This window comes from Pelophylax lessonae (genome assembly GCF_965119305.1).
Source record: "Pelophylax lessonae genome assembly, chromosome: 2".
Lineage (NCBI taxonomy): Eukaryota > Metazoa > Chordata > Amphibia > Anura > Ranidae > Pelophylax > Pelophylax lessonae.
The window spans coordinates 560,956,898-560,982,310 of NC_138769.1; the positions used below are offsets into that span (position 1 = coordinate 560,956,898).

The 25,413-nt window shown below is 47.8% G+C and overlaps 1 protein-coding gene across 2 annotated transcripts in view; it reads left to right on the top strand.

Annotated features, from left to right (window-relative positions):
* Window positions 1-25,413, top strand: part of ANKRD52 (ankyrin repeat domain 52) — a 223,126-nt gene that overhangs the window by 170,296 nt on the left and 27,417 nt on the right. For both annotated transcript variants that reach the window (XM_082245880.1, XM_082245879.1), the window contains 3 exons: window positions 15,882-15,969; window positions 16,064-16,147; window positions 24,260-24,405. In XM_082245880.1, the coding sequence (XP_082102006.1) occupies window positions 15,882-15,969; window positions 16,064-16,147; window positions 24,260-24,405 (318 nt within the window). The remainder of the gene's footprint in view (window positions 1-15,881; window positions 15,970-16,063; window positions 16,148-24,259; window positions 24,406-25,413) is intronic.

A 25,413-nucleotide genomic window follows, 5' to 3' on the forward strand; every position in this document is an offset into this window, starting at 1 on the left:
GACTCCTCTGTCCTGGTGCACCCCCCCCTTACCTGCCCCCCTCCCTTCCTCCTTCCCACCCCCTCTTACCTGTCTCCCCACCACCACCTTCTTTGGCTAAAATGCTGGTCTTCAAAGAAGGCCTTGACTCATTTACGTTTTCAAGGTGATTGCCTGTTTGGGGCTACCCTTGATGACCTTATCAAAGGTCTTACAGGGAGTAAGAGTACATTTCTCCCACAGGCTAACAAGGGTTCTCCCACAGGGTAACAAGGGTAAGGACTCTCGTTGTAGACGGGGTCCTTCCTTTTCAGCAAACAAACTTTTTTTGTTCCTCAGGGACAAGTGATAAAGGATCAAAGTCCTTCAAGACCTCCTCGGATGGCTCGAAGCGACCCTGGTCTGGCAAACAGAAATTGGGTTTCTCCACACCTGCGTATAAGACCCCTTCGGCATGAAGTTACGCCCTCACCCATATCTGGGGTGGGGGCATCTTTGCCGGTTCCCAGACCTGTGGCTATCCTGTGTACAAGACAAGTGGGTTCATGAGATGATAGTCCATTTACAAGATCGAGTTTCGATCTGTCCCGCCTGTAAGGTTTTTCCCTTCCAATGTACGACTGTCCCCGGATCGCTTACAGGCTCTCTTTGGGGGCTGTGCAGGACCTGTTACAACAAGGAGTAATAGTTCCGATTGCGTCTTCGGAACATTTTCAGGGCTTTTACTCAAACCTGTTTATGATCCCCAGGAAGAAAGGCAAGGTGCGTCCAATCCTGGACCTAAAGGCACTGAATTGCTTTCGTGCAAGTTCAGAAATTCAAAATGGAATTAATTTGCACGGTGGTGGCTTCCCTACATCAGGGGGATTTAATCGATTCTATCGACCTTTAGGACGCCACCCTTAACATTCCAATGCGTGACAGTCATATCCTGGCCTCCATAGACATCAAAGATGCCTACCTTCACATTCCTATGGTGGCTTCGTTCCCCGACGCTAAATCTATGAAAATCCTTCCTCCCCTATATTGGACAGTGATCACCATGGATGCCAGTCTGTCCGGGTGGGGAGGTGTTCTAGGCAAGCTTTCTGCTCAAGGGGTCTGGTCTTTGGAGGAATCCAGGTTACCGATCAATGTTCTGCAGCTGAGACCGATAAGGCTTTGCCTAGTCCACTGGACGGAGTACCTTCAAGGCTGTCCAGTGTGCATTCAATCGGACAATGCCACGGCTGTGGCTTATGTCAATCACCTAGAGGACACCAAGAGTGTCCTTGCGGCCTAAGAGGTGGAGAACCTCCTTTGATGGGCGGAACGCTCTGTTCCAGCTCTTTCTGCCGTTCACATTCTAGGAGTGGAAAATTAGCAGGCGGATTTCCTCAGTCGGCAGACCTTGGATCCAGGGGAATAGTCTCTCCACCCGGAGGTGTTCCAGCAGTTGTGCCTCCGTTGGGGCACTCCACAAGTAGATCTATTGGCGTCTCGGATCAACAGGAAAGTGCAGAAGTTTGTGGCCCATTCTCGGGACCCTCTTGCAGACGCCACAGACACGCTGGTAGCTCTGTGGGGTCAGTACCAGATGATTTATGCTTTTCCTCCTCTCAAGTTGCTGCCAAGACTACTTGGCAGGATGAAGGTGGAAGATATTCCAGTCATCCTTGTGGCTCCGGACTGGCCTCGCCGAGCTTGGTATGCCAACCTGGATAGGCTAGTCGCAGACGTTCCTTGGAGACTTCCTCTCGGGGAGGATCTACTGTCTCAAGGGCCGATCTTCCATCCTGCTTTACAGTCGCTGGCTTTGACAGCTTGGCTGCTGAAAGCCAGGTGCTGAAGGACAGGGGATTGTCTGCTTCAGTGATTTCCCACTCTGCTTAAAGCGAGAAAATCGACTTCTAGAAAGATCTATCATCGTACGTGGAAGTCGTATATTGTGTGGTGTGAGTCTATTGGGGTTCCCCTTCGCTCTTACTCGGTTGCTCGCATCTTGGCCTTCCTTCAACGGGGAGTTGATCAAAAATTGGTCTTCAGTACTATCAAGGGTCAGGTCTCGTCCTTGGCAATTTTCTTCCAGAGGCCATTAGCCACCCATTCCTTGGTATGTAACTTTATCCAGGGGGTGCGACACTTGGCACCACCGGTGTGACCTCCGTTGCCACCTTGAGACCTTAATTTTGGGCTGTCGGTTCTCCAGAAGCCTCCATTTGAAAATATTCGGGAAATTCCCCTACTTACCTACTTTGGATGTGGTTCGGGCAATCGGGGTGTATTTGGCGACTACTGAATCTTTTCGGAAGTCGGATTTGCTCTTTGTATTCACGGATGGACTAAGGAAAGGGCTACCTGCTTCTGCTGCGACTATTTCCAGATGGATCAGACGGTTGTGCAGGCTTATTCAATTAAGGGTCAGGTTCCACCTTTCCCTGTTAAGGCGCATTCTACTCGGGCGCTTAGTGATTCTTGGGCCTTTCTCCATCAGGCATCTGTGGTTCAGGTTTGCAAGTAGGCTACCTGGTCATCTGTTCATACCTTTACAAAGGTCAATGAAAGTTCAAGGTCTATCGTCAATGAACGATAGAGAAAATTGGATTTTTGTCTTACTGTAAAATCCTTTTCTCTGAACTTCATTGACGGACACAGTACCCGCCCCTCTATTTTGCGTTGGCTTGGTATTGTTTTCTCTGACACTTCTTTGATACAAACTGACATCCTATAGCAGGGAGTGTATACCTCCTGGGACTGCCCATAGGCGTAGCCAGAACTTTTTTTTCTGCCTAGTGTCCTACTCCTGTAGGTGGCAGTATAACCCTACTGTTATGAAGAACAGGGACTGCGTCCATCAATGAACTTCAGAGAAAAGGATTTTACAGTAAGACAAAAATCCCCCTTTTTTTTTTTTTTTGTTTTCGGTATAGTTTTGTATGACCTGCAATCAACAGCCGGACTTGGTGATGCACTGGATATCCTAGATCCTTATGGCCTTCCCAGTCTGGCCTGCGAGTGCGACCCAATTATTAGCTCTGCGCTAGGTTGGCTGTGACATAGTCCCACTGGACAGGGGCTGGCCGGTGAGTGAAACGCCTCACAAGGTCGCATAGCCTTGGTCAAGACAACAGTCATGACCAGAGTCTCAGACTACCTTTGGCTGCAGCACCCCCATTCCAAGATGGTGCGGTGGACTGCCGAGTGTGGTGCCCACCTAATGCCAAGGTGTGGTGAGAAGTGTCCCCCCTCTTTTATCTGAGAATTGCTGGAGTGGTTGCGGGCCCCCCTGGGGGATTGTAGGCCCCCCCGTGTCCTTCCTCCCCTCATGCTCTCCACCCTCTCCCTAGCGCGGTTCCCCTGCCTTGGTCATCCTCACCTGGCCCCAGCCCTCTCCCATAGTTCCCCTTTGGGGTGCACGGGTGTTTTTGGTCGGAATTGGTGCTGGGCCAGAGGGCGGTGGAAATGTGGCCCCCTTTTCGTGGACATTCACTTCTGTGGGGTCCCGCGCAGCGCAGCTATTTCGCCCTGAAATGGTTTTCTTCAGCCTCCATGTATGTGTAGTCCCGCAGCCATGTTTTGGGTTTCCCATTGTAGTCTATAGCGGCGGCCATTTTCTTGTAGTTCAGTGCGGTGACGTGTAGCAGAGGCCTCTTGTGTCAGTGCTTCCTCTTTGATCGCACCGTTGCAGGTTGTTTTGCGCTCTGGATCCAGCTTTGGGTGCATGGTGGTGAGTCTGTGGGTATACAGTCCTTCCTCTGCTTAATACTGTGCCGTTGGTGCGCTGATCATTGTGGTGCTCCGAGCAGGGTGCCGATTTTTTTTTTTTTCCTTCTAAAAAATAAATACATTTTCTTTTGTGCACAGTGCGGCTCTGATTTAACATGAATTTAACATGGGGCCCCTGGAACTGGGTCTCAGCCTGCCCTGGCGGCCCTGCAGTCATTTACGTCAAAGGTTGATGATATGGCCCTGGAAAGGCTGCCTAGCAAGACGCGTCCCCTACCTTCACCTGTATTCTCTGTCTCCTCAGAGTCTGAGGTGGATTTGGCCTGCCACGGATTAGTCAGCCCACTGGGTTTGCGTCCACACACGCTGAGTGCTCTAATAGTGAGGATGAGTCCTCCTCCTCCACAGCCGTGCATGAAGGGTAGTGGAGGCCCTAATTGTGTCAGTGCGGCAAACTTTAAAGTTGAAGGAGTCGGTGACGCTGGTGCGGTTTTGCACCCGCAAATCTTCCAAGGTTACTAAGGGGTTCCCCTTTCCTGCCTATTTTGACGAGATTGTCACTAGTCAGTGGGGTTACCTGAAACACATGGTTGGAATACCGAAGCACTTTGCTAGGAGATATCCCTTTGAGTAGTCTTCTTCTGAGGAAACTTATTTCTGGCAAGGTTCTTTCCTTCCAACTTACGTCTGTCTCCCGATCGGCTGCAGGGCCTCTACGGGGCAGTGCAGGACCTGTCAGCACAAGGAGTCATTGTGCCGGTTCCAGAGTCGGAACATTCTCAAGGCTTTTATTCAAATCTGTTTACCGTTCTCAGGAAGGAAGGCAAGGTCCTCCCGATCTTAGACCAGAAGGCTCTGAACCATTTTCTGAGGGTACTAGGTTACCTGGATGATCTGCTTCTGCGTGCAGAGTCTTCTTCGGCTCTGGAAGTCGACTTGGACATTACTGTGCAAACTCTATAGGAGTTCGGATGGACACTGAATTTTTCAGAAGTCTGCTTTGACTTTGTCCACCAAGCTGAACTACTTGGGTCTGACGCTTGATTCAGCATTGGGCCGAGTGTTCCTTCCACCGTCGTCCTTCGCTCAGGACTTGCCACCTTTTGAGGCGGTTCCGTTTGCTCAGTTCCATACCAGACCTCTGTAAAGAGAGATTATTGCCAAACGGAATAAGGATCCGCAGTTGCTGGACGATCTGATCCTGTCGAGTCGGGGTAAGAGGGGGTCTCTGATATGGTGGCTCAGCTTCCGGGCGCTTCACCCGCGAAAGTCCTTTCTTTCCCTGTATTGGACAGCGATTTCCATGGATACTAGTCTGTCCAGGTGGGGAGGTGTCTTAGGAGTATTCTCGGCTCAAGGTCTTTGGACTTGAGAGGAGTCCAGTCTGCTGATCAACATCCTGGAGATTCGGTGATCAGACTTTCTCAGTGGACGGCTCGTCTGTAGGGACGCCTGGTGAGGATACTATCAGACAATGCTACGGCGGTGGTATGTGTCAATCACCAAGGGGGTACAAGGAGTAACCTGGCAGCCCGGAAAGTTGCCGGCATCCTGAGGTGGGCAGAACTGTGTTCCAGCCCTCTCTGCAGTGCACATTCCAGGGGGAGAGAATAGACAAGCGGATTATCTCAGTCGGCAGACGTTGGATCAGGGAGAATGGTCTCTTCCCCAGGAGGTGTTTCATCAGCTGTGTCTCCAGTGGGGGACCCCCGATGTGGACCTGTTGGCCTACCGTCTCAACAGGAAGGTGCAGAAGTTTGTGTCAAGGTCTCAGGATCCTCTGGCAGATGCCCTGGTGGCCCCTTGGGGTCAGTATCGCCTGAGCCTTTTCCTCCAATACAACTTCTGTCGAGACTGCTATGCAGAATCGAGATAGAAGGGATTCCAGTCATTCTGTTGGCACCAGACTGGCCTCGCTCTTATTGTGCAGGCCTGGTAAGGCTGGTAGCCGACGTTCCTGGGAAACTTCCTCTCAGGGAAGATCTTCAGTCTTGGGGACCAATCTTCCATCCTGCTTTTACAGTCGCTGGCTTTAACGGTCTGGCTATTGAAAGCCAGGTGCTGAAGGACAGAGTGCTGTCGGTGTCGGGGGGGTTCCAGTTCCTTTTCTGTCTCACCTGTTGGAGTTTCTACAACTTGGTGTAGATCACTGTTTGGCTCTGGGCACCATCAAGGGCCAGATTTATGCTTTGGCCACATTTTTCTGAAGACCGTTGGCGGCACAGTCCTTGGTTCACACTTTTGTGCAGGGAGTTCGCCATCTGGTTCCTCCAGTGTGATCCCTGGTACCTCTGTGGGATCTCAATTTGGTACTGTCGGTACTTTAAAAGCCTCCTTTTGAAAACATTTGTGAACTACTCTTGCTCACTCTGTCGCAGAAGGTGGCCTTTTTGGTCACTATTACTTCTGCCCGTAGGGTGTTGAAGTAGGCTGCATTGTCCTGTCGGTCTACTTACTTGGTGGTTCACAGGGCCAAAGTGGTGTTACGACCCTGTCGGCCGTTCCTTCCTAAGCTTGTCTCTGGGTTTCATTTGAATGAAGATATTGTGTTGCCGTCCTTGTATCCTAAGCCAAAACATCCTAAAGAAATTGCCCTGACTACATCCAAGGAACGTAGAGCAATTTGGGTGTACCTGGCAGCTACGTGGTTGTCTGTACACACATGCAGTTTTTTTTAAGGTGGATGTACTTGCATCTTCGGAGGCTGCTTTTGGCCGCAATGTTTTGCAGGCTGCAGTTTCAGAGTCTCCCGCCTCTTGAGGGTGTAATTTTGGTCCTTGGTGGTGAGCTCCTTTTTTTTTTTTTTTTTTTTTTTTTTTTTACCTGGTTGGCTATGTTTAGCCTTGTTGGGAATTACTGTATATGTATTGCTGTGTTTTTCCCACCCCTCATGTTGATACTGCTTTGGGACATCCCAAGGGTCTAAGAAGACATGGAGCTGTGTCCGACGGTGAACGAAAGGGAAAACTGAATTTTTGTCTTACCGTTCAATCCTTTTCTCTGAGGTTCACTGATGGACACAGCACTGCCCTTCTGACACTGCTTGTTACAAACTGAAGTCCTATAGCAGGAAGTGATGGTATAGCCCCTGGGACGGCCTCAGGGGCGTAGCCAAAATTGTTTCCACCTAGTCCTACTCCTGAAGAGAGAGCAGCATAAGCCCAAGGGTCTAAGAAAACATGGAGCTGTGTCCGTCAGTGAACCTCAGAAGAGGATTTTACGATGAAACAAAAATTCAGTTATTTTAGAATTGGGTGCCTCGAGATTGTGCAGAAAAACAAATTTTAATTGAATGGTTTTACAAAATGCAGAAACATCCACACATGTAGGAAAACCAACATTAGAGGTGATTTATTCTCCCAAAGCAAATACACCATTGCACACCGGTGATAGGGTCAGGGAAGGAGCAAAGAAGGATTCTGTGCAGGGGCCTGACATCCTTCTTACTAATCCATAACGTCATTGGTTGTTAGGATTACACTTTGTGTAACTAAAAGGCAGGTTTGATCCACTGATATCCAGCCCATTCTGAGAGTTCAACAAGTTCCTAAAAATACAAAAATTCAGGATGGAGTTCACCTGGTCAGTGATTGCTTGACTTCATCACTGTGGATATTAAGGAAGCCTACCTGCACATCCAAGTTTTATTTAAGGCCCCTTTCACACATACGGTCCGTTCAGTTTATCAGTTCAGTCACGTCAAAATGTATCCGGTTTTTCATCCGTTTTTTTTTTTTTTTTTTTTTTTTTACATCCACTACCAATGCAAAAACGGATGAAAAATGGATTGTTGTCCGTTTACATCCGTTTTTCGTCCGATCCGTTTTTTTTTTTTTTGACGGATGAAAAATAGGGCATTCATCCGTTCCAAAAAACGGACATTGACGGAAGCGGATGAAAACTGATGTTAACGGATGATCATCCGCTGTCATCCGTTTTTACATAGAGATGCATTGATGTCCGTTTTTCATCCATCAACGAATGGATGACAAACGGACTATATGTGTGAAAGGGGCCTAAGCCTCGCTTGTATTGAAGATTGCCACATCCTGACCAACGCCGCTTCCTGGTAGTGAGGAGATAGGGGTTGCAAGCGTTCGGAGCATCCGTGCTCCTTCGTCGGGCCTCGCTGAGGACACTCCGCCGCCGCTCAAACCCACGGACAAGCTGCTGAACAACTGCTTCCCCACGGATACACCGCCACCCGGCTACCTTCCTCCACTGCACCTACCTAGGAATTGAACAGACAAGGACTCACTGCTCAAGGTGGTGTAATTGCCTGATGACTCACACCGGTGCATGCCCCGGCTCGCCTCCGTGAAAACTTGATAAAGGAAAAGGAATTGGCAGCACTCCAGGTTGAGTCAAAATCCAGATTTATTGACTGGACATCCAAATTATGACAATCGTGACAAGGTAGACGCGTTTCACACACTGACTGTGTGCTTAATCATTACTACCTACCTAGGAGAAGAAGTTAGATGATCTCGCCATGCCCACCTTACAAGTTCATCCTTACCTCAGAGTAAGTTGCTACATTCATTATGTATCAATAAATTTATGCTACACTAAGCCGGCGCTGCGCTCTCCTGCTTTTTATTCCTCAGAGCCCCTCGATGCTCCAGCTGGCAGCCGCCAAACGTGGCCCCCCCCCCACCACTTATTGGATTCCTTTCTCCTCTGCTCCACACCCCCCCCCCTTTCTTTTGTCCCCCTCCTCCTTTGTACTACCTACCAATACTAGAAAGCGCCATGACATCACCCACATTCTAGACAACCTGATCCTGTTGAGCCGGAGTACGAGGGGATCCCTGATCTGGTGGCTCTGTTCTGCGGTGCTTCAACAGGGAAAATCCTTTCTCCCCCTGTACTGGATGGTAGTCACAACTGATGCCAGACTCTATGGGGAGCTGTCTTGGGTACGGATCCAGCTCAGGGGGTCTGGACTCAGGAGGAGTCCAGTCTGCCGATCAATATTATTGAAGTTCGTGCGATCAGACTTTACCTAATTCATTGGATGGATCGTCTGCAGGGGCGCCAGGCAGACTTGTATAAAGTACTCGAAATTTCTACTTGAGTAAAAGTACAAGTGCTCGATCAAAAAGTGACTTAAGTAGAAGTGGTAGTGCTCGCAGAAAAAGTTACTTAAGTGGAAGTACTAAAGTATTCAACATTTTTTTTACTTAAGTATTGCAAGTAGTTTTTTCAAAAAAATTGCTACTTAAGTACTAAAAGTAAAAAGTACCAGTAGTTTTGAAAAAACAATTCTACTCAAGTACTGAAAGTAGAAGTAGAAGTACTGTGTTATGTAGTTATTAAAGAAAGAAGTCAAAAGTTTGAACATCATATTGTTTTTTATTATTTCAAATGATTTATTCAAATGATTAACCTAAAGGACAATCACAATTCCTTAGGCTCTAACTTTTTGTAAACAAAAAACAGATAAAGTATGTCCCTCCCTTCCCCTTTTAAAGCATCCCTCCTTCTCTTCCCTGCATGTTTTTTTTTCTCCACAGCTTATTGGTGCGCAAAATCGTATATAAACCAATGTGATATACAACAATATATTCCAATAATGAAATAAAGGAAGAGTGTATGAAATCTAAGTCAATAAAAAGTTCAAAATATTGTGAATCCTCAAATATATATATGTGACAAAACAAGATGAATATAATTTCATATCTGCTATTAATGGGAAAGAACCTCCCAACCAGGGCCGGCCTTAGGTGTTCAAGTGCCCTGTGCAAGCTGATCCTGTGGCGCCCCCACCAGCGCCCTGCACATTTTTTCTTGCACTTTTTTTGCACTTCATTTGACTTTTCTTTTTTATGATCACTACAAACTTAGCCCCCCTTACATTCGAGACCCCCCTTACATCAGAGACCCCCCCCAACAGAGCCCCCCTTACAACGGAGACCCCCCCAACGGAGCCCCCTTACAACAGAAACCCCCCACAGAGGCCCCACTTACATCAGAGACCCCCCACACAGAGCACCCTTACAGCAGAGACCCCCCAGCCCCCACAAAGAGCCCCCTTTACATCAGAGACCCCCCACACAGAGCCCCCCTTACATCAAAGACCCCACACACAGACCCCCCTTACATCAGAGCCCCCTTTACATCAGAGACCCCCCCCCAACACAGAGCTCCCCTTACATCAGAGACCCCCCACACAAAGCCCCCCTTACATCAGAGACCCCAACATAGAGCCCCCTTACATCAGAGACCATCCCCACAGAGCCCCCCTTACATCAGAGCCCCCCCCCTCCATAGACCCCCCACAGAGCTCCCCTTACATCAGAGCCCCCCACATCAGAGCCCTCCCACACAGAGTCCCCCTTACATCAGAGCCCTCCCACACAGAGTCCCCCTTACATCAGAGACCCCCCCACACAGAGCCCCCTTACATCAGAGACCCCCCACACAGAGCCCCCTTACATCAGAGACCCCCCACACAGAGCCCCCTTACATCAGAGACCCCCACACACAGCCCCCTTACATCAGAGACCCCCCCACACAGAGCCCCCTTACACCAGAGACCCCCCACACAGCGCTCCCTTACACCAGAGACCCCCCACACAGCCCCCCCTTTACATCAGAGACCCCCCACACAGAGCCCCCCTTACATCAGAGACCCCCCCACACAAAGCCCCCTTACATCAGAGACCCCCACACACAGCCCCCTTACATCAGAGACCCCCCCACACAGAGCCCCCTTACACCAGAGACCCCCCACACAGCGCCCCCTTACACCAGAGACCCCCCACACAGCGCCCCCTTACACCAGAGACCCCCCACACAGCGCCCCCTTTACATCAGAGACCCCCCACACAGAGCCCCCCTTATATCAGAGACCCCCCACACAAAGCCCCCTTACTTTAGAGACCCCTCACACAAAGCCCCCCTTACTTCCAGAGACCCCAGCACAGAGCCCCCTTACATCAGAGACCATCCCCACAGAGCCCCCCTTACATCAGAGCCCCCCCATAGAGCCCTCCACAGAGCTCCCCCTACATCAGAGCCCCTCCACACAGAGCTCCCCTTACATCAGAGCCCTCCCACACAGAGCCCCCCTTACATCAGAGACTCCCCTTACATCAGAGACCCCCACACAGAGCCCCCTTACATCAGAGACCCCCCACACAGAGCCCCCTAACACCAGAGACCCCCCACACAGAGCCCCCTTACATCAAAGACCCCCCACACAGCTCCCCCTTACATCAGAGACCCCCCACACAGCGCCCCCTTACATCAAAGACCCCCCACACAAAGCCCCCTTTACATCAGAGACCCCCCACACAAAGCCCCCTTACTTTAGAGACCCCTCACACAGAGCCCCCTAACACCAGAGACCCCCACACAGAGCCCCCTTACATCAAAGACCCCCCACACAGCTCCCCCTTACATCAGAGACCCCCCACACAGCGCCCCCTTACATCAAAGACCCCCCACACAAAGCCCCCTTTACATCAGAGACTCCCCACACAGAGCCCCCCTTACATCAGAGACCCCCCACACAAAGCCCCCTTACTTTAGTGACCCCTCACACAAAGCCCCCCTTACATCCAGAGACCCCAACACAGAGCCCCCTTACATCAGAGACCATCCCCACAGAGCCCCCCTTACATCAGAGCCCCCCACAGAGCTCCCCTTACATCAGAGCCCCTCCACACAGAGCTCCCCTTACATCAGAGCCCTCCCACACAGAGCCCCCCTTACATCAGAGACCCCCCACACAGAGCCCCCTTACATCAGAGACCGCCCACACAAAGCCCCCCCTTAAGTTACATCAGAGACCCCCCCCATGTTTCCCTTAACCAAGATGGCCACCAGTGCCTCGATCGCACTCCGCCGGAATCCCCACCTCCCAGCGCTGAGACGTCAGCGAATGGAGACAAGGAGGAGAGGAGCGGAGTGGCCGAAGGCCGCCACACATGTCAGAGCGCCGAGAGGCGCATGTGGGAGCACTCCACGCCGGCCCAGCGGAAGCCTGGAGCGGAACAACGCTACACAAATGGCCAGAGACCAGGTACCCATGAAAAAGGGGGGTATCTTTACCTTTGCCTTCCTATAGAAAAGGGGAGGGGAGGGGGAAAGGCAGAATAGGGAGGATAATTGAAAGAGTAGGAGAGAGCAGTTAGGAGGGAAACCAAACAAAAAATGGAAAGGCAGAGAAAAGTAACGAGTAACGATGCAGCACAAAAAAAAATATTGGAGTAGAAGTATCGAAATCATCGAAAAAATTTAGTGAAGTAGAAGTAGGAGAAAAAAAATTCTACTTTAGGAAAGTACAGATACCGCATTTCGGTACTTAAGTACAGTACTTAAGTACAGTACTTAAGTAGTTCTACTTCGTTACTATACATCTCTGGCGCCAGGTGAGGATTCAATCAGGCAATACCACGGCCGTGGCATATGTCAATCATCAAGGGGACACCAAAAGTGCCTTAGCGGCCCGGGAAGCAGCCAGCATTCCAAGATAGGCAGAATGCTTTGTTCCAGCCATCTCTGCCGTGCATGTACCAGGGGTGGAAAATTGGCAGGTGGATTATTTTGGGAGAATGGTCTCTCCAACAGGAGGTGTTTCATCAAATGTGCCTCAGGTGCGGGACTCCTGATATGAACCTGTTGGCCTCTCATCTCTACAGGAAGGTGCAGAGGTTTGTAGCAAGGTCTCTGGATCCTCTTGCCAACGCCACGGATGCTCTTGTAGCTCCTTGGAGCCAATATTGTCAAATGTATGCATTTCCTCCGCTGACTCTTCTGCCGGGACTTCTGCGAAGGATCGAGGCAGAAGGGATTCCGGTCATCTTAGTGGCACTGGACTGGCCACGCAGGTCCTGGTACGCAGACCTAGTACGGCTGGTAGCCGATGTCCCTTGGAGACTCCCTCTGAGAAGATCTGTTAACTCCAGGACCGATCTTCCATCCTGCTTTACAGTTGCTGGCTTTGACAGCCTGGCTATTGAAAGCCAGGTATTGAAGGATAGAGGGGTGTCTGAATCGGTGATTCCTACGTTGTTAAAAGCTAGAAAATCTACTTCTTGGACGATTTATCATCGAGTCTGGAGGTCCTACATTACTTGGTGTGAGTCTTGGAGTGGGGGGGTTTCCCTTGTTCCGTCTGTTCCGTCTGTTCCGTCTGTGTCTAGTGTCTTGGAGTTTTTCCAAAGAGGTTTAGATTAGCGTTTGGCCTTGGGTACCATCAAAGTCCAGATAGCGGCCCTGACAATTTTGTTTCAACACCGTTGTCCATAAATTCCTTGGTTCAAACCTTTGTTCAGGGGATCCGCCACCAGGTTCCCCCTGTGAGGTCTCCATTGCCTCCGTGGGACCTTAATTTGGTGCTGTCGTTTCTTCAGAAACCGCTCTTTGAAAATATTTGTGAGATTACTCTGCTCACTTTGACACAGACGGTAGCTTTCTTGGTGGCTATTACTTCTGCACGCAGGGTGTCTGAGCTGGCTGCGTTGTCCTGTCATTCACCTTACCTGGTGGTTCGGAGACAAGGAGGTGCTTCTTACCGGTCAGTCGTTCCTTCCTAAAGTTGTCGCTGGTTTCCATAAAAAAGAAGACATTGTGTTGCCTTCTCTGTGTCCTAAGCCTAAGCATCCTAAAGAGATTGCATTACATTCTTTGGATGTGTTGCGAGCAATCAGGGTAGTTACTGAAATCGGATTCTCTGTTTGTCCTTACGGATGGACCCTGTAAGGGGATAGCTGCGTCTGCTACGACCATTTCCAGATGGATCAGACAGATTGGTGCAGGCCTATTCCATTAAGAGTCAGGAATTCTCCTTTCCCTGTTAAGGCACATTCTACGAGGGCACTTAGTGCCTCCTGGGCCTTTTGTCATTAGGCGTCAGTGATACAGGTATGCAAGGCGGCCACATAGTAGTCTGTGCACACTTTCGCAAAATTTTATAAGGTGGATGTGTTGGCATCTGCGGATGCTTCTTTTGGCCTCAAGTTTTTTGCAGGCCGCCGTTGGAGAAGTTTAGTCCTTTTTGAGGGTGTATTTGTTATTTTTGTCAGGTGATCTCCAGTTGTTCCTGGTTGAACTCTTGTTTTGCCTGGTTGGTGCCTGGTTGGCTATTAGCCTTTGGGAAGTGTGTGGGGTTTTTTTTTTTTTTCTTGCTTTGTGATTTCCACCCCTCATATTCATACTGCTTTGGGACGTTTTATCGGTCAAGAGGATATGGAGCGGTGTCCATCAATCAACGAAAAAAAAAAAACTATTTTTGTCTTACCGTAATATCCTTTTCTCTGATGTTCAATGACCGACACAGCACCAGCACCTCTATTGAGTTGGGTTTTATGTTCTTCTGACACTGCTTGTAACAAAACTGGAATCCTATAGCAGGAAGTGGGAGTATACCCCCTGGGAATGCCCTATAGATGTGGTTAAAAAAAAAAAAAAATCCGCCTAGTGTCCTACTCCAGCTGTGTCAGTCAATGAACATCAGTGAAAAGGATTTTATGGTAAGAGAAAAATCCAGTTTTCTTCCACCACAGGTAAAAGGAAAGAATTATCATTTGATTCCTCTATCATCACAGTTAGTGGTGATGGGGGAATCCATCTCACTGTGCTATTGTATTCTGACAGTAGGAGGTTTCCCCACCTTCAGAATAAAACGATCACTGTTGGCAGCTATAGTTGCTGACTGTGATCATACCGAAAAAAGGGCAGGCTGGTTGTACCAAAGTCAATCCGTTGATCGACTTCAGTAAATCTAGCCTGCCCATGGACTGAAATTTCACTCTGATCCATCTGTGGCTGGCCTTATAAATAAATCCACACAAACATATTAGGATGGGAGAGAAAGGAAGACCAATTGAAGCCCCCAAAAATTATTTTTTTTTACCCAATTTATTAACTCTTCCCCTGGCAGCTATCTTTTCATTTACAAAACAAAAATGCTGAAAAAAAAGTCTGTTCAATAAAAATGATCCGATCACGCCTGCAGCAGCTCCAGGTAAGAGGGCGAAGCAATGCAGGTCTAACACTATGGAAGCCCCAGGCTGCAGTAAGAGTCCTGCATCGGTGCAGTGGAAGGGCGCAGCCAGGCAGGCTACACACAATACTACAGATGCCCGAATACCAGGTTTCCATTAGGACTGCCCGCCAGGCGCCCAATACTAATATGCCCACCTAGTCCAGGCAGTGTGTGTGGAATGCATAGTTGCCAATATTGAAAAAAAATTCCAGGGACAATTTTTTTTTTTTTTCTGCTGTGCTCCTAGCCAGCCGCTATAGGCAGAAAATAAACTTTTAATTAGGGGTGAGGCATTCATTTGAAATGGGCGTGGTTCTAAAATGGGCATTTTGTTAAAGCTGATGTTTAGCTAAATCAAAATCTCTATAGCTTTTGTGAGCTTAGTTACCAATTGTGAAGGTTTTCCCAAGCAGCTGGATACTGGAGAAACCTTCTGTACAGGGATGCCCTATTGTCTTCTGGTCTTTGAACTTCCACTGTGGGAGTGAATAGCTTTAAACCCTCTGTGAAGCTCCCCCGAATAACAGCCGATCTACAACCAACACCCCGCCCACCAGTCACCCCCCCCCCCCCCTCCCGACCCGACCTTAGCTCCGTGCTGGGTTGGGCCCGGCATAGCCCCACTGGACAGGGGCTGGCCGGTGAGTTAAGTCTCGCAAAGACGCATAGCCCTGGTCACGATCCTGGTCATGACCTGAGTCGCAGCGTACCTCTGGCCCACAGCACCCCCATGCCAAGATGGTGGGTGATCTGCCTGGAGTGGTGCCCACCCTGTTCCAATGGCGTGGTAATTAGTGTCCCCCCCCTTCCCTTGGCTGTCTTTCCAAATAAGAATTTGGATTGTTTTATAAATTTTCGACTGATTCTATTAGTTCTACAAATTCGAAATTCATTAGAAAATTAAGAAATTTAAACAAATTTTTTCGTTGTGCACATGTCTGACTTTGTAGAGCACAAACAACTATCACATTGGTCAAAGTCGCACAGTAAAGTCGCAATGGAAATTGCACGATTTTTAAGTTGCACAAGTGTAAATGGACACCAATTAATTAATGCATATCTCCCAAGTTACTTTTGCATGAATGTAAAAACATCCAGTTATGGACTAGATTCATGCTCGGTGTGGTGTGAATTAACTCTGCTTTACTGCAAGGATTCTTATTGTTGAGGGTTGAACTAATCTCAGTCTTGTGTTCAACAGGGCACGAAGATTGTTTGGAATTGTTACTTGAACACAACCCATTTGCTTACCTCGAAGGAAACCCTTTCACCCCTTTGCACTGTGCAGTGTAAGTACTCAGCTATTGGAAATGTGTGTTCCAGACTTTTTGAAACATACTTGAAAGATTGGTTTATACTTCTAATTTTGTACTTTTCTTACAGAATAAACAGCCAAGACGGTACGGCTGAGATACTTATTGAAGCTATGGGTGCCAAGATTGTTAATAGCAGAGATGCCAAAGGGAGGTTTGTAAAAAACACATGATTAACTGAATAATTATATCATGTATACAGAAGGTGCAAATTTGTTTTTAATTGAACATTTGTTTCATCCATATAGGGGCAAAGTAACCGGTTAACTTTTATTCCCTGTTCCCCAACAACACATTCTCCTCCCCTTTGTTCCTTGTCCAACTGCTCGGAACAAGGCAAATACTTATCCAACCCTAAGAAAGTAGTTGCTCACGTCATAGCCTACAAATGGCTAAGGACTATTCCCATATCTGTTGCTTTGCTTTGGTATGAGCATAGAACTTTCGCAATAGCCTTGGTTTGTGATGGCAATCGGATGGATCTAAAAGTCCAATAAAATCGATTTAAAGCAAACCTAAATTGATGTAGCTTTACATTTTTCTTTGTGATGGTCTTCTAGAAGCCTCCTGTCTTGTCTCTAGCTTGGCTGTCGGTACATTTTGGTAGGGCACTTTGGTTAAAGTGCTAGATTTATGGAACCTTTGTACAAGAAGCGTTTAGCTTGGCCTTCGAGGGACATAATCTCTTCAGACTGATTCTTGATGATATTATCAAGAATGTTACTTGTGCGAAGAGCACCCAAGGTGCCCTTGCTCCAGTTTTTATGGCAGAACATTTTCAGGCGTTGCACTTTCCAAACTGGAAGAGTAGCAACTATTCTATAACCCTCTTCACATTCAAATATGACCTCAGTAAAACCTTGCATCTCATTGGAACATTATCTAAGGATTGCAGTAGTCTATCACTCTCCGCTACAACACCAGAGCACAGATCTACTGTTTCTCTTTGTGTTTAAATACATAGCTTCAAGGTGTAATCCCAAAACTACTGTCCCCTAAATAATATATATGTACTATGTGATACCAAAGATATAACAGATTGCAGTTCAATTGAATAAACACCCTGAATTATCTCACATACAACAGTCCTCACAATCCTATGTGGTTTATTATATTGGGAAGAGAGAAATAAAAACCGTTTGGGAAGTGCTTTTCTTTTGTAAGTAACCCTTGGCATAGTGCATGTGCTGGCTTCATTCCTTGGGGGGCTAGTTATCCAACATTTTTAGTTTGTAAACCCAAAGGTGGTATCCATCCTGTCTTGGATCTAAAACCTTTGACTATCTGACTCCAGAAATGTGTTTGGAATCCACCAAATTGGTAATCGCCTCCCTTCACCAGGAGACTTTCTAGCTTTGTGGGATACTTGGATTACTTCCTGTTGAGTGAGAAGCTGAAGCTAGGTCTGGAGCAGCATTTGGCTTCTTTTCTATTCGGCTTGAGACCGTTGGACATACACTCCTTGAATAAGGTCTTTTTCTCTTTCGTTTATTGACAGACACAGCTCCATAGCTTCTGGACCCTTGGGTTTATTCTGCCCCCTACAGAAGTATGGACACAAGGCGGAAAAAAGTTTGACTACGCCCATAGGGCAGTCCCAGGGGGGGGGTATACTCCCACTTCCTGCTCTAGCTCTTCAATTTATTTTCTGCCTAGTCGGGAGTAAGGACCTAGTTCCTTGCTGGAATCTCTGGTCCTTTTCTGTTCCACTGAGAACTACATTCCACTGCCGGATTGGGCGAGGACTGGATATCCTAGATTCTTATGGTCTTTCCAGTCTGGCCAGCAAGCGCGACCCGACCTTAGCTCCGTGCTGGGTTGGCCGCGGCATAGCCCCACTGGACACGGGCTGGCCGGCGAGTTAAAAGGCTTGCGAGGATGCATAGCCCTTGTCACGATCCTGGTCATGACCTGAGTCACAGAGTACCTCTGGCCCGCAGCACCCCCATGCCAAGATGGTGGGTGGTCTGCCTGGAGTGGTGCCCACCCTATTCCATGGTGTGGTAAGTAGTTTACCCCCCTCTCCCTTGGGGGTCTTTCGGGGTGGAAGTGGGCCCCTCCCTGGGATGGTCGGACCCCCCGGGTTCCCCCCCCCAGCCCCTCTAAACAGTCACGGTGGGTCTTTTGGCCCCCAACCCCCCCCTCCTGGGTGAGGTGGGAGCTGGCCTTGCCACATGCTCCAGAAGGGGGGGGGTTGGATGTGGATATTGCTGACGGGGTTGAACAGTGGGGGGCTAGGAGCAGGTTCCCTGCCTCCTGGGGGTTTTGTGACTGGAGCAAGGATGTCCTCTGGGCTCCCTGCGTCACTTATTGGTCTGGGGGAGCGGTTGTTTTTATCAGCGGTAAGCACCTCATGCGGCATAATCGGGCCAGAAATTTAGGCTGCAGCTTTGCGGCCTACTCGTGGCTGACAGAGCAAGCTGTCTGAGCTGCTGACCAAGCTGTCTGAGCTGCGGACAGATCGGGCCAAGATTTTAGGACGCGGCTTTGCGGCCTACTCGCGGCTGACTGACCAAGCTGTCCGAAGGGCTGATGAGGCAGTCCAAGCTGACAGAGCTGCCGTCATGCACGTGCCTTACTCGGCCGGATCGGGCCAAAAATGTAGGCTGCGGCTGACTGACCAAGCTGCTGACTGGGCGCCCTTAAGAATTTAGGCCACAGCTTGTGGCCTACTGGACCACGCGGCCGCTTTGGGGCGGCCTTAATGAATTTAGCTGAGGCCCCCAACTCTCTCCCTGGGCATCTGCCGGACTGTGGATCCGGGCAATTGCGGATGGACCGCCACTGAAGTTTATGCCGCGACCTGTTGGGCCATTTGGTCTGCCTTGCTCCCCCCTTGAACCAGGTTGCATTGTGGGGGCGCTTCATTTTTTTTGTGAAATGTAGCAGCCATTATTGTATGGGCGAGGGTGCTCTGCCTGCGTGTCCGCGTCACAGCGTGCCCCTCCCACCTTCAAAGGGGCTATGTCCTCTATGGAGGGCTACCCTCTTGCTTTTTGCGGAGACTAATAGGTGGTCCTTTTGTGGACCTTTGGCCGGCGTCTCCTTGTGGGACTGAGGTCAACAGCCTCCTTTGCTTGTTATAGTTTCAGGGTGAGCTTGGTATATAGCGACTCTATTCAGTCTGCATCCAAGCACTTTGAGTGCTCTGACAGTGAGGATGATTCCTCTTTTACTGCATAGGTGCAATAAATGGCACTGGTGGATGCACTGATTGTATCGGTGCAAGATATTTTAACCATGGGGGATGCAGCCGCTGCTGCATCAGAGGCGCCAGTCCACTTGGGGCCTGCAGATCCTCAAAAGCGGCAAAGTTCCAAAACCTGTCTACGTGAGACCTCTGATCTAAGAGAGATTCTTGCCATGTGGAGCAAGAATCCACAGTCTCTAGTCCATCTGATCCTGTTGTGCTGGGGTACGAGAAGATCCCTGATTCGGTGGCTTCACTCTCCGGCGCTTCGACAGAGTAAATGTTCCTTTCCCTATACTGGACGGTCGTCACCACGGATGCCAGCCTGTTCGAGTGGGGTAGCTTTGTTTGGCATGGATTGTGCTCAGGGGGTCTGGACTCTGGAGGATTCAGACCACCGATCGATATACTGGACGTTTCCTCCGGAAGTGTTTCTTCCGTTGTGGCTCAGATGGGAAACTCCTGTGTTGGTCCTGTTGGTCTCTCATCTCAACAGTAAGGTGCTTGGGTTTGTGGCAGATCAGATCTGTTGGCTTAAGGGCCAATATTCCATCTTGCTTTACAGTCGCTGGCTTTAACGGCTTGGCTGTCGGAAGCCAGGTGCTGAAGGCTAGAGCATTGTCTGAATCAGTGATTTCCACATTGCTGCAAGCTAGTACATCTACTTCTAGGTAGATTTACCATTGCATTTGAAGAGCGTACTTGCGGATGTGAATCCCCTGGGGTTAACCCTTGCTCCTTTTTGGGAACTCAGTTGCTTTCCTCCAATGAGGTGTTTAGCAGCGTCTGGCCTCGAGTACCATTAAGGGCCAGGTTTGGCCATTGGCGGTTTGCTTTCATTGTTTTTGGCTACGCTTTCTGTGGTTTGCACTTTTGTCCAGGGGGTTCGCCACTTGGCTCCCCCAGTGCGGTCTCTATTGTCCTCTTGGGATCCCAACTTGGTGCTATCGGTTCTTCAATAACCGACGTTGGAAATATTTGCGGGATTCTTCTGATTATTGTCCCAGAAGGTAGCCTTCTTGGTGGCTTTTTCTTCTGCACCGAGGGTGTCTGAGCTGGCAGCTTGTCTTGTCGTTCACCTTACTTGGTGGTTCATGGAGATAGTGGTGCTTCATCCCTGCCAGTCGTTCCTTCCTAAGGTTGTCTCTGTTTTCCATTTAAATAAAGGCATTGTGTTGCTTTCCTTGTGCTCTAAGCCTAAGCACCCTAAAGAGATTGCCCTACATTCTTTGGATGTGGTTCGGGCAATTAGGGTGTACCTGGCGGCGACTGAGTCTGAAAATCGCATTCCCTGATTGTCCTTACGGATGGACCCTGTAAGGGGCTGACCGCTCCGATGTGACCGTTTCCAGATGGATCAGTCAGACGGTGGTGCAGGCCTATTGCATTAAGGGTCAGGATCTTTCTTTCCCTGTTAAAGTGCATTCTACGAGGGCGCTTAGTGCCTCTGGGCCTTCCGTCATCAGGCGTCAGTGGGCAGGTTTGCAAGATGGCCACCTGGTCGAACTTGCACACTTTCACAAAATTTTATAAGGTGGATATGTTGGCATCTGCGGATGCCGCCTTTTGGCTGCAAGGTTTAGCAGGCTGCTGTTGGAGAGGATTAGTCCTCTTTGGGGGTGTAATTTTTTTGTCAGGGGAACTCCAGTTGTTTCCTGGTTGAGCTCCTGTTTTTTCCCTGGTTGTCTTCATTTAGCCTTTGGGAAGTGTGTTTATTATTATTCTTCCCACCCCTCATATTGACACTGCTTTGGGATGTCCCAAGGGTCAAGAAGATATGGAGCGGTGTCTGTCGAAAGAGAAAATAGGATTTTTGTCTTACCGTAAAATCTTTTTCTCTGATGTTTGACGGACAGAGCACCCACCCCTCTGAGTTAGGGTTTCTGTTCTTCTGACACTGCTTGTTACAAAACTGAAGTACTAGAGCAGGAAGTGGGAATATACCCCCTGGGACTGCCCTCATAGGTGTAGTCCAACTTTTTTCCGTCTAGTGTCCTACTCCTGTAGGGGGCAGCATAAACCTAAGGGGTCAAGAAGATATGGAGCTGTGTTCGTCAATAAACATTGGAGAAAAGGATTTTACGGTGAGAAAAAAAATCCAATTTTTACAGGGAGTCTCCTATGTAGCGTCCTCCTCCATTTTGTTATCCTGTGGATCTGAATCTGGTTCTCTGTGCTTCAGAAATCAGTTTGAACCTATTAGAGAGATTCTTCTCTCTACGTTCACCCATCACCTCTGCAAGGCAAGTATCTAAACTGGTGGCTTTATCCTGCAAGGAACACCTTCTGGTTTTGCATAAGAGCAAGGTGGTTTCGAGGCCCACAAGTTTTCCTTTAGGAGGCTTTTTGAGCTGCAGGCAGTAGCCAGTTGTTTGTTTTCAAGGTGGAAAACTTGTGTCCGTCAAACAAGAAAGAGGCTATCTTAATCCTATAGTAAAGTACACAGGACCAGAGTCTTAAACCATGGTTTGTATACTACAGCCTTTTGGGTGGCTGGAGACATTGCTAGGACCCCCCCACGTATCTATAATGTGCAACGTGGCTCCAGTTTTTGCTAGTGTCTTTAGGTGATGGACTCCTTTTGCTGTTGTAGAAGAGTTGTTTTTCTCTATTTTTCCACAGTTTTTCTTTCCTTGTTTAACACTTCTATCAAGATCTATCTGCTTAATGCATTATGGCTCATTAGCAGTTTCCAGATCGGTTACCCTCAGTGTATACTTTGGGAACTGTATCGAGCCACCGCGGCAGCAGGACTGGCCTGTAATGGTTGCTTTGGTTACTCTATCCTGTGTTTAACGTTTACCTTGGCATGTGGTAGAACAAGTTAGCTTCAAGGTGCTACACAGGTCCAGGACTGTGGTCCATTCCTATGGCACCTAGACCCTGAGGAACTATTCAGGGATATGCCCACCTTGAAGGGTAAAGCCTGGACTCTGAACAGGGTAAGCAGCATGAACAAGATACGACCTTTGAAAGTTGCTCAATAGATACTGGCATTTGGCCCGTTTGGGGTGCACATGCAGGGACATAAAATCATCGGTCTTTTTTTGCATGGTGCTCTCTTCCCGTTGTCAGGGGGTGTAAGGAACACTGAACTTGGAATATATGATGTGAAAACTTAAGAGTAGTGAGAATGCTTACTGCACAACAAATATTCACACATTAATATTCCTGAAGAAGCTGGTCATTGTAAAACATGTTGAGGTTTTCATTGCAGGTGGTCAGTAAAGAACATTCTTTCACTGGTTCCCGCCCGGCCTATTGCAGGATGATGCCGGTAGTAACCTCCCATCCCTCTGGGCAGACGTCATATGATATCCTCCCAGTAAAGCCGTTTGAAGCAATCGAGGATGAGGCGTGTCCCTCGGACATAGCCCATCTCTGATCAGGGTAAAGAGCCAATTAAATCTGGCTCTTAACCACGTGACCAGCTGTGTCCAATCACAGACGTTCCCAAATGTAAACAGTCCGCGGTAACTCACTGTTACCAGGTTCTCCTCCTCAGACAGCGATCCAGTGTGAGGAGGAGAACGTGGGAACAGTGAGTTACTGATTAGTGCTTAGTACTGTGCCGTGATTGCCTCAATAATAAAGAGTACCTGTCTGCAGCCCATCAGAGTACCCGAGTACCTGAGGTGCAGGTAAAAAAATGACCTGTTCAAAAGACTCATTATGCCTCATAGAATATACGTTGGGGTGTTTGCTTTCCAAAATGGTGTCATTTTGTGGGTAATTCCATGGTTACTGGTGCTCTTGGGCCTTCAAAAATGTAATTGGTAGTCAGGAAATTGGATATATAATTTATGTCTGTAGAACACCTGGAGGTGCTGCTTGGATGTTGAGCCTCTGTATGTGGCTTGGCTGTTAAAAAGCCTCACACATGTTGTATCGCCATATTCAGGACGAGTAGCAAAATGTGTTTTGGGGTGTAATTGCAAGTATGCTTATGCTGTGTGTTAGAAAAAACCTGTTTAATTTTGTGTTAAATTAAAAAAAAAAATGAATTTCTTCATTTTCCCAAGAGTTGTGGTAAAAAATGACAACTTCACAAAACCCACCATGCCTCTTACTAAATACCTTAGACATCTCAACTTTCCTAAAAGGGGTAATTTGGGGGTATTTGTGCTGTCCTGACATTTCAGAGCCTCAAGAAATGAGATAGACAGTATGATCGATTTTCAGTGATAGCTTGAATACTATACACTTTCAAACAGACTAAATAATATACACAAATTTGGGTTAATTTTACCAAAGATATATAGCAGTATAAATTTTGGTCTACATTTTTGAAGAAAAAATTTCTTATTTGCCAAAGGTTGTAATAGAAACTAAAAAAGTTTCAAAATTTTCGCTCTTTTTTTCACTTATCGCCAAAAAAATAAATGAAAACCCGCTGTTGAATAAAATACTATCAAAGGAAAGCTCTATTCGTATGAAAAAAATGATAAAAATTTTGTTTGGGAACAGTATTGCATAACTGAGTAATTACCATTCAAGGTGTGAGAGCACCAAAAGCTGAAAATTTATTCTGGGTAGGGAGAGGGTAAAAAAATGGCCCTGTATAGAAGTGGTTTAAAGGTTTCTACAATATTTTATGTTCGCACCTTTAAAATCACGCTTCCTTTTTTGTGCATCCTGTGCCCTGTACTGTAAAATTAGGATAATTGTAATTTTGACATACCTGTAAATGCAAAAAATCTTGGAGTACAGGACACAAGTCCCTCTCCTTTTTCTCAAATCTTTTTATTGCTTGCTAAAAATGGAATGGGAGAGGCGTTTTTTTTTTTTTTTTTTGTACTCGCTGTAAAATAATTTTCTTGAAGTCTTTTGACAAGACTTATACTATTCCACCCCTCAGTGTTTTATTCATGCCCTCAGTACTGCTTTGCTGCAAAACTAAAGTATAGGAGGGATTATTCTGGGCTAGCATACAGTTTTTTCAGTCCTCCTGTAGGCAGCAGTATAACCTGAATGTGAAAGACTCCCAAGGAAAAAAAAGTCAATTTTTTTTGCTCCTGGCTTTTTGGATTTACATGTAATGGCAGTTGATAATTTACCAGTGCATTTCATTTCTAGGACTCCTCTTCATGCTGCAGCTTTTGCTGACAACGTGAATGGTTTACAGCTGCTGCTGCGACACCAGGCTGAAGCTAATGCCGCTGACCAGTCAGGTCGGACACCTCTGATGATGGCCGCAGAAAATGGAAGAACTGCAACAGTGGGTAAGGTGCTTTAATTAGACATGCAACAAAGTGTTTTTTTTTTTTTTTTTTTTTTTTTTTTTAGTGAAAGACAAAGGTTTACAAACTGCATTCACAGACATAGCAAAAAAAAAAAGGCAGCTCAGATGCAGCTGAAGATTCACAATATAGACTAAATTGTAGCAAAAAAAGGCTCAGAATGCCAGGGGCCCATAGTAATAGATACATATTCGAAATCCATATAGACAACCCTTAGGGTTCTTTCACACGGGCGGTCCGTAAGTCCGTTTTTCTTCCCATTTTTTGCTGATGAAAAACGGACATAATGCATGTCAATGGGATTGCGGATGACGATCCGCTGACATCCAATTTGCGTCCTTTCCTATCCGTTCCGTTTTTTTGAACGGAAGAGAACCCTATTTCTCTTACGTCCTCTGACAGTCGCCGCCCACTCATACAGTCTGCACTTCTGGGTATTGGTCTTATCCACAGGAGTAAGCTAGGCATAAGATTTTGTTAGAAAACATTCACAAAACCTTTGTATAGACACACCTCTACAGGGGGCTGTCCCTCTGGTAGAATACCCCCAGCAAGCAGCATTCCCAAATCAGTTTGTCTTTGACTAGCATAGGAGTAGGCTGGCTTTTCCCTGGCTGGGGCTGCAGTCTCAGCCTTTTTTAATTCTTATTATTTTTTCTCTCTGAGAAAGTGATTTTTCATTACAATAATAACTTTTTATTTGTTCCTGCGCTTAGTCAGACTTCGGAAGACTACAGCGTTTGCGGGCTGGGAATCGCACTGGTTATCCTAGGGCCTTATGGAATCCCAGCCTGCCATCGAGCGTTAGCAGGCTAAGCGTACGCCCAGGCCTCGCAAACCACCATGTCCCTGTCCTCAGGGACGAGCCTGCGAAGTGGCTACTTCGCTGGGATGTCTCAACTGCGATACTCCGCGTGTTGCTAGCATCCTTTTCGGCTGACGACACCACCACCCAGAGTGGGAGGCTTCCTGTCACAGAGCGGTACCCAC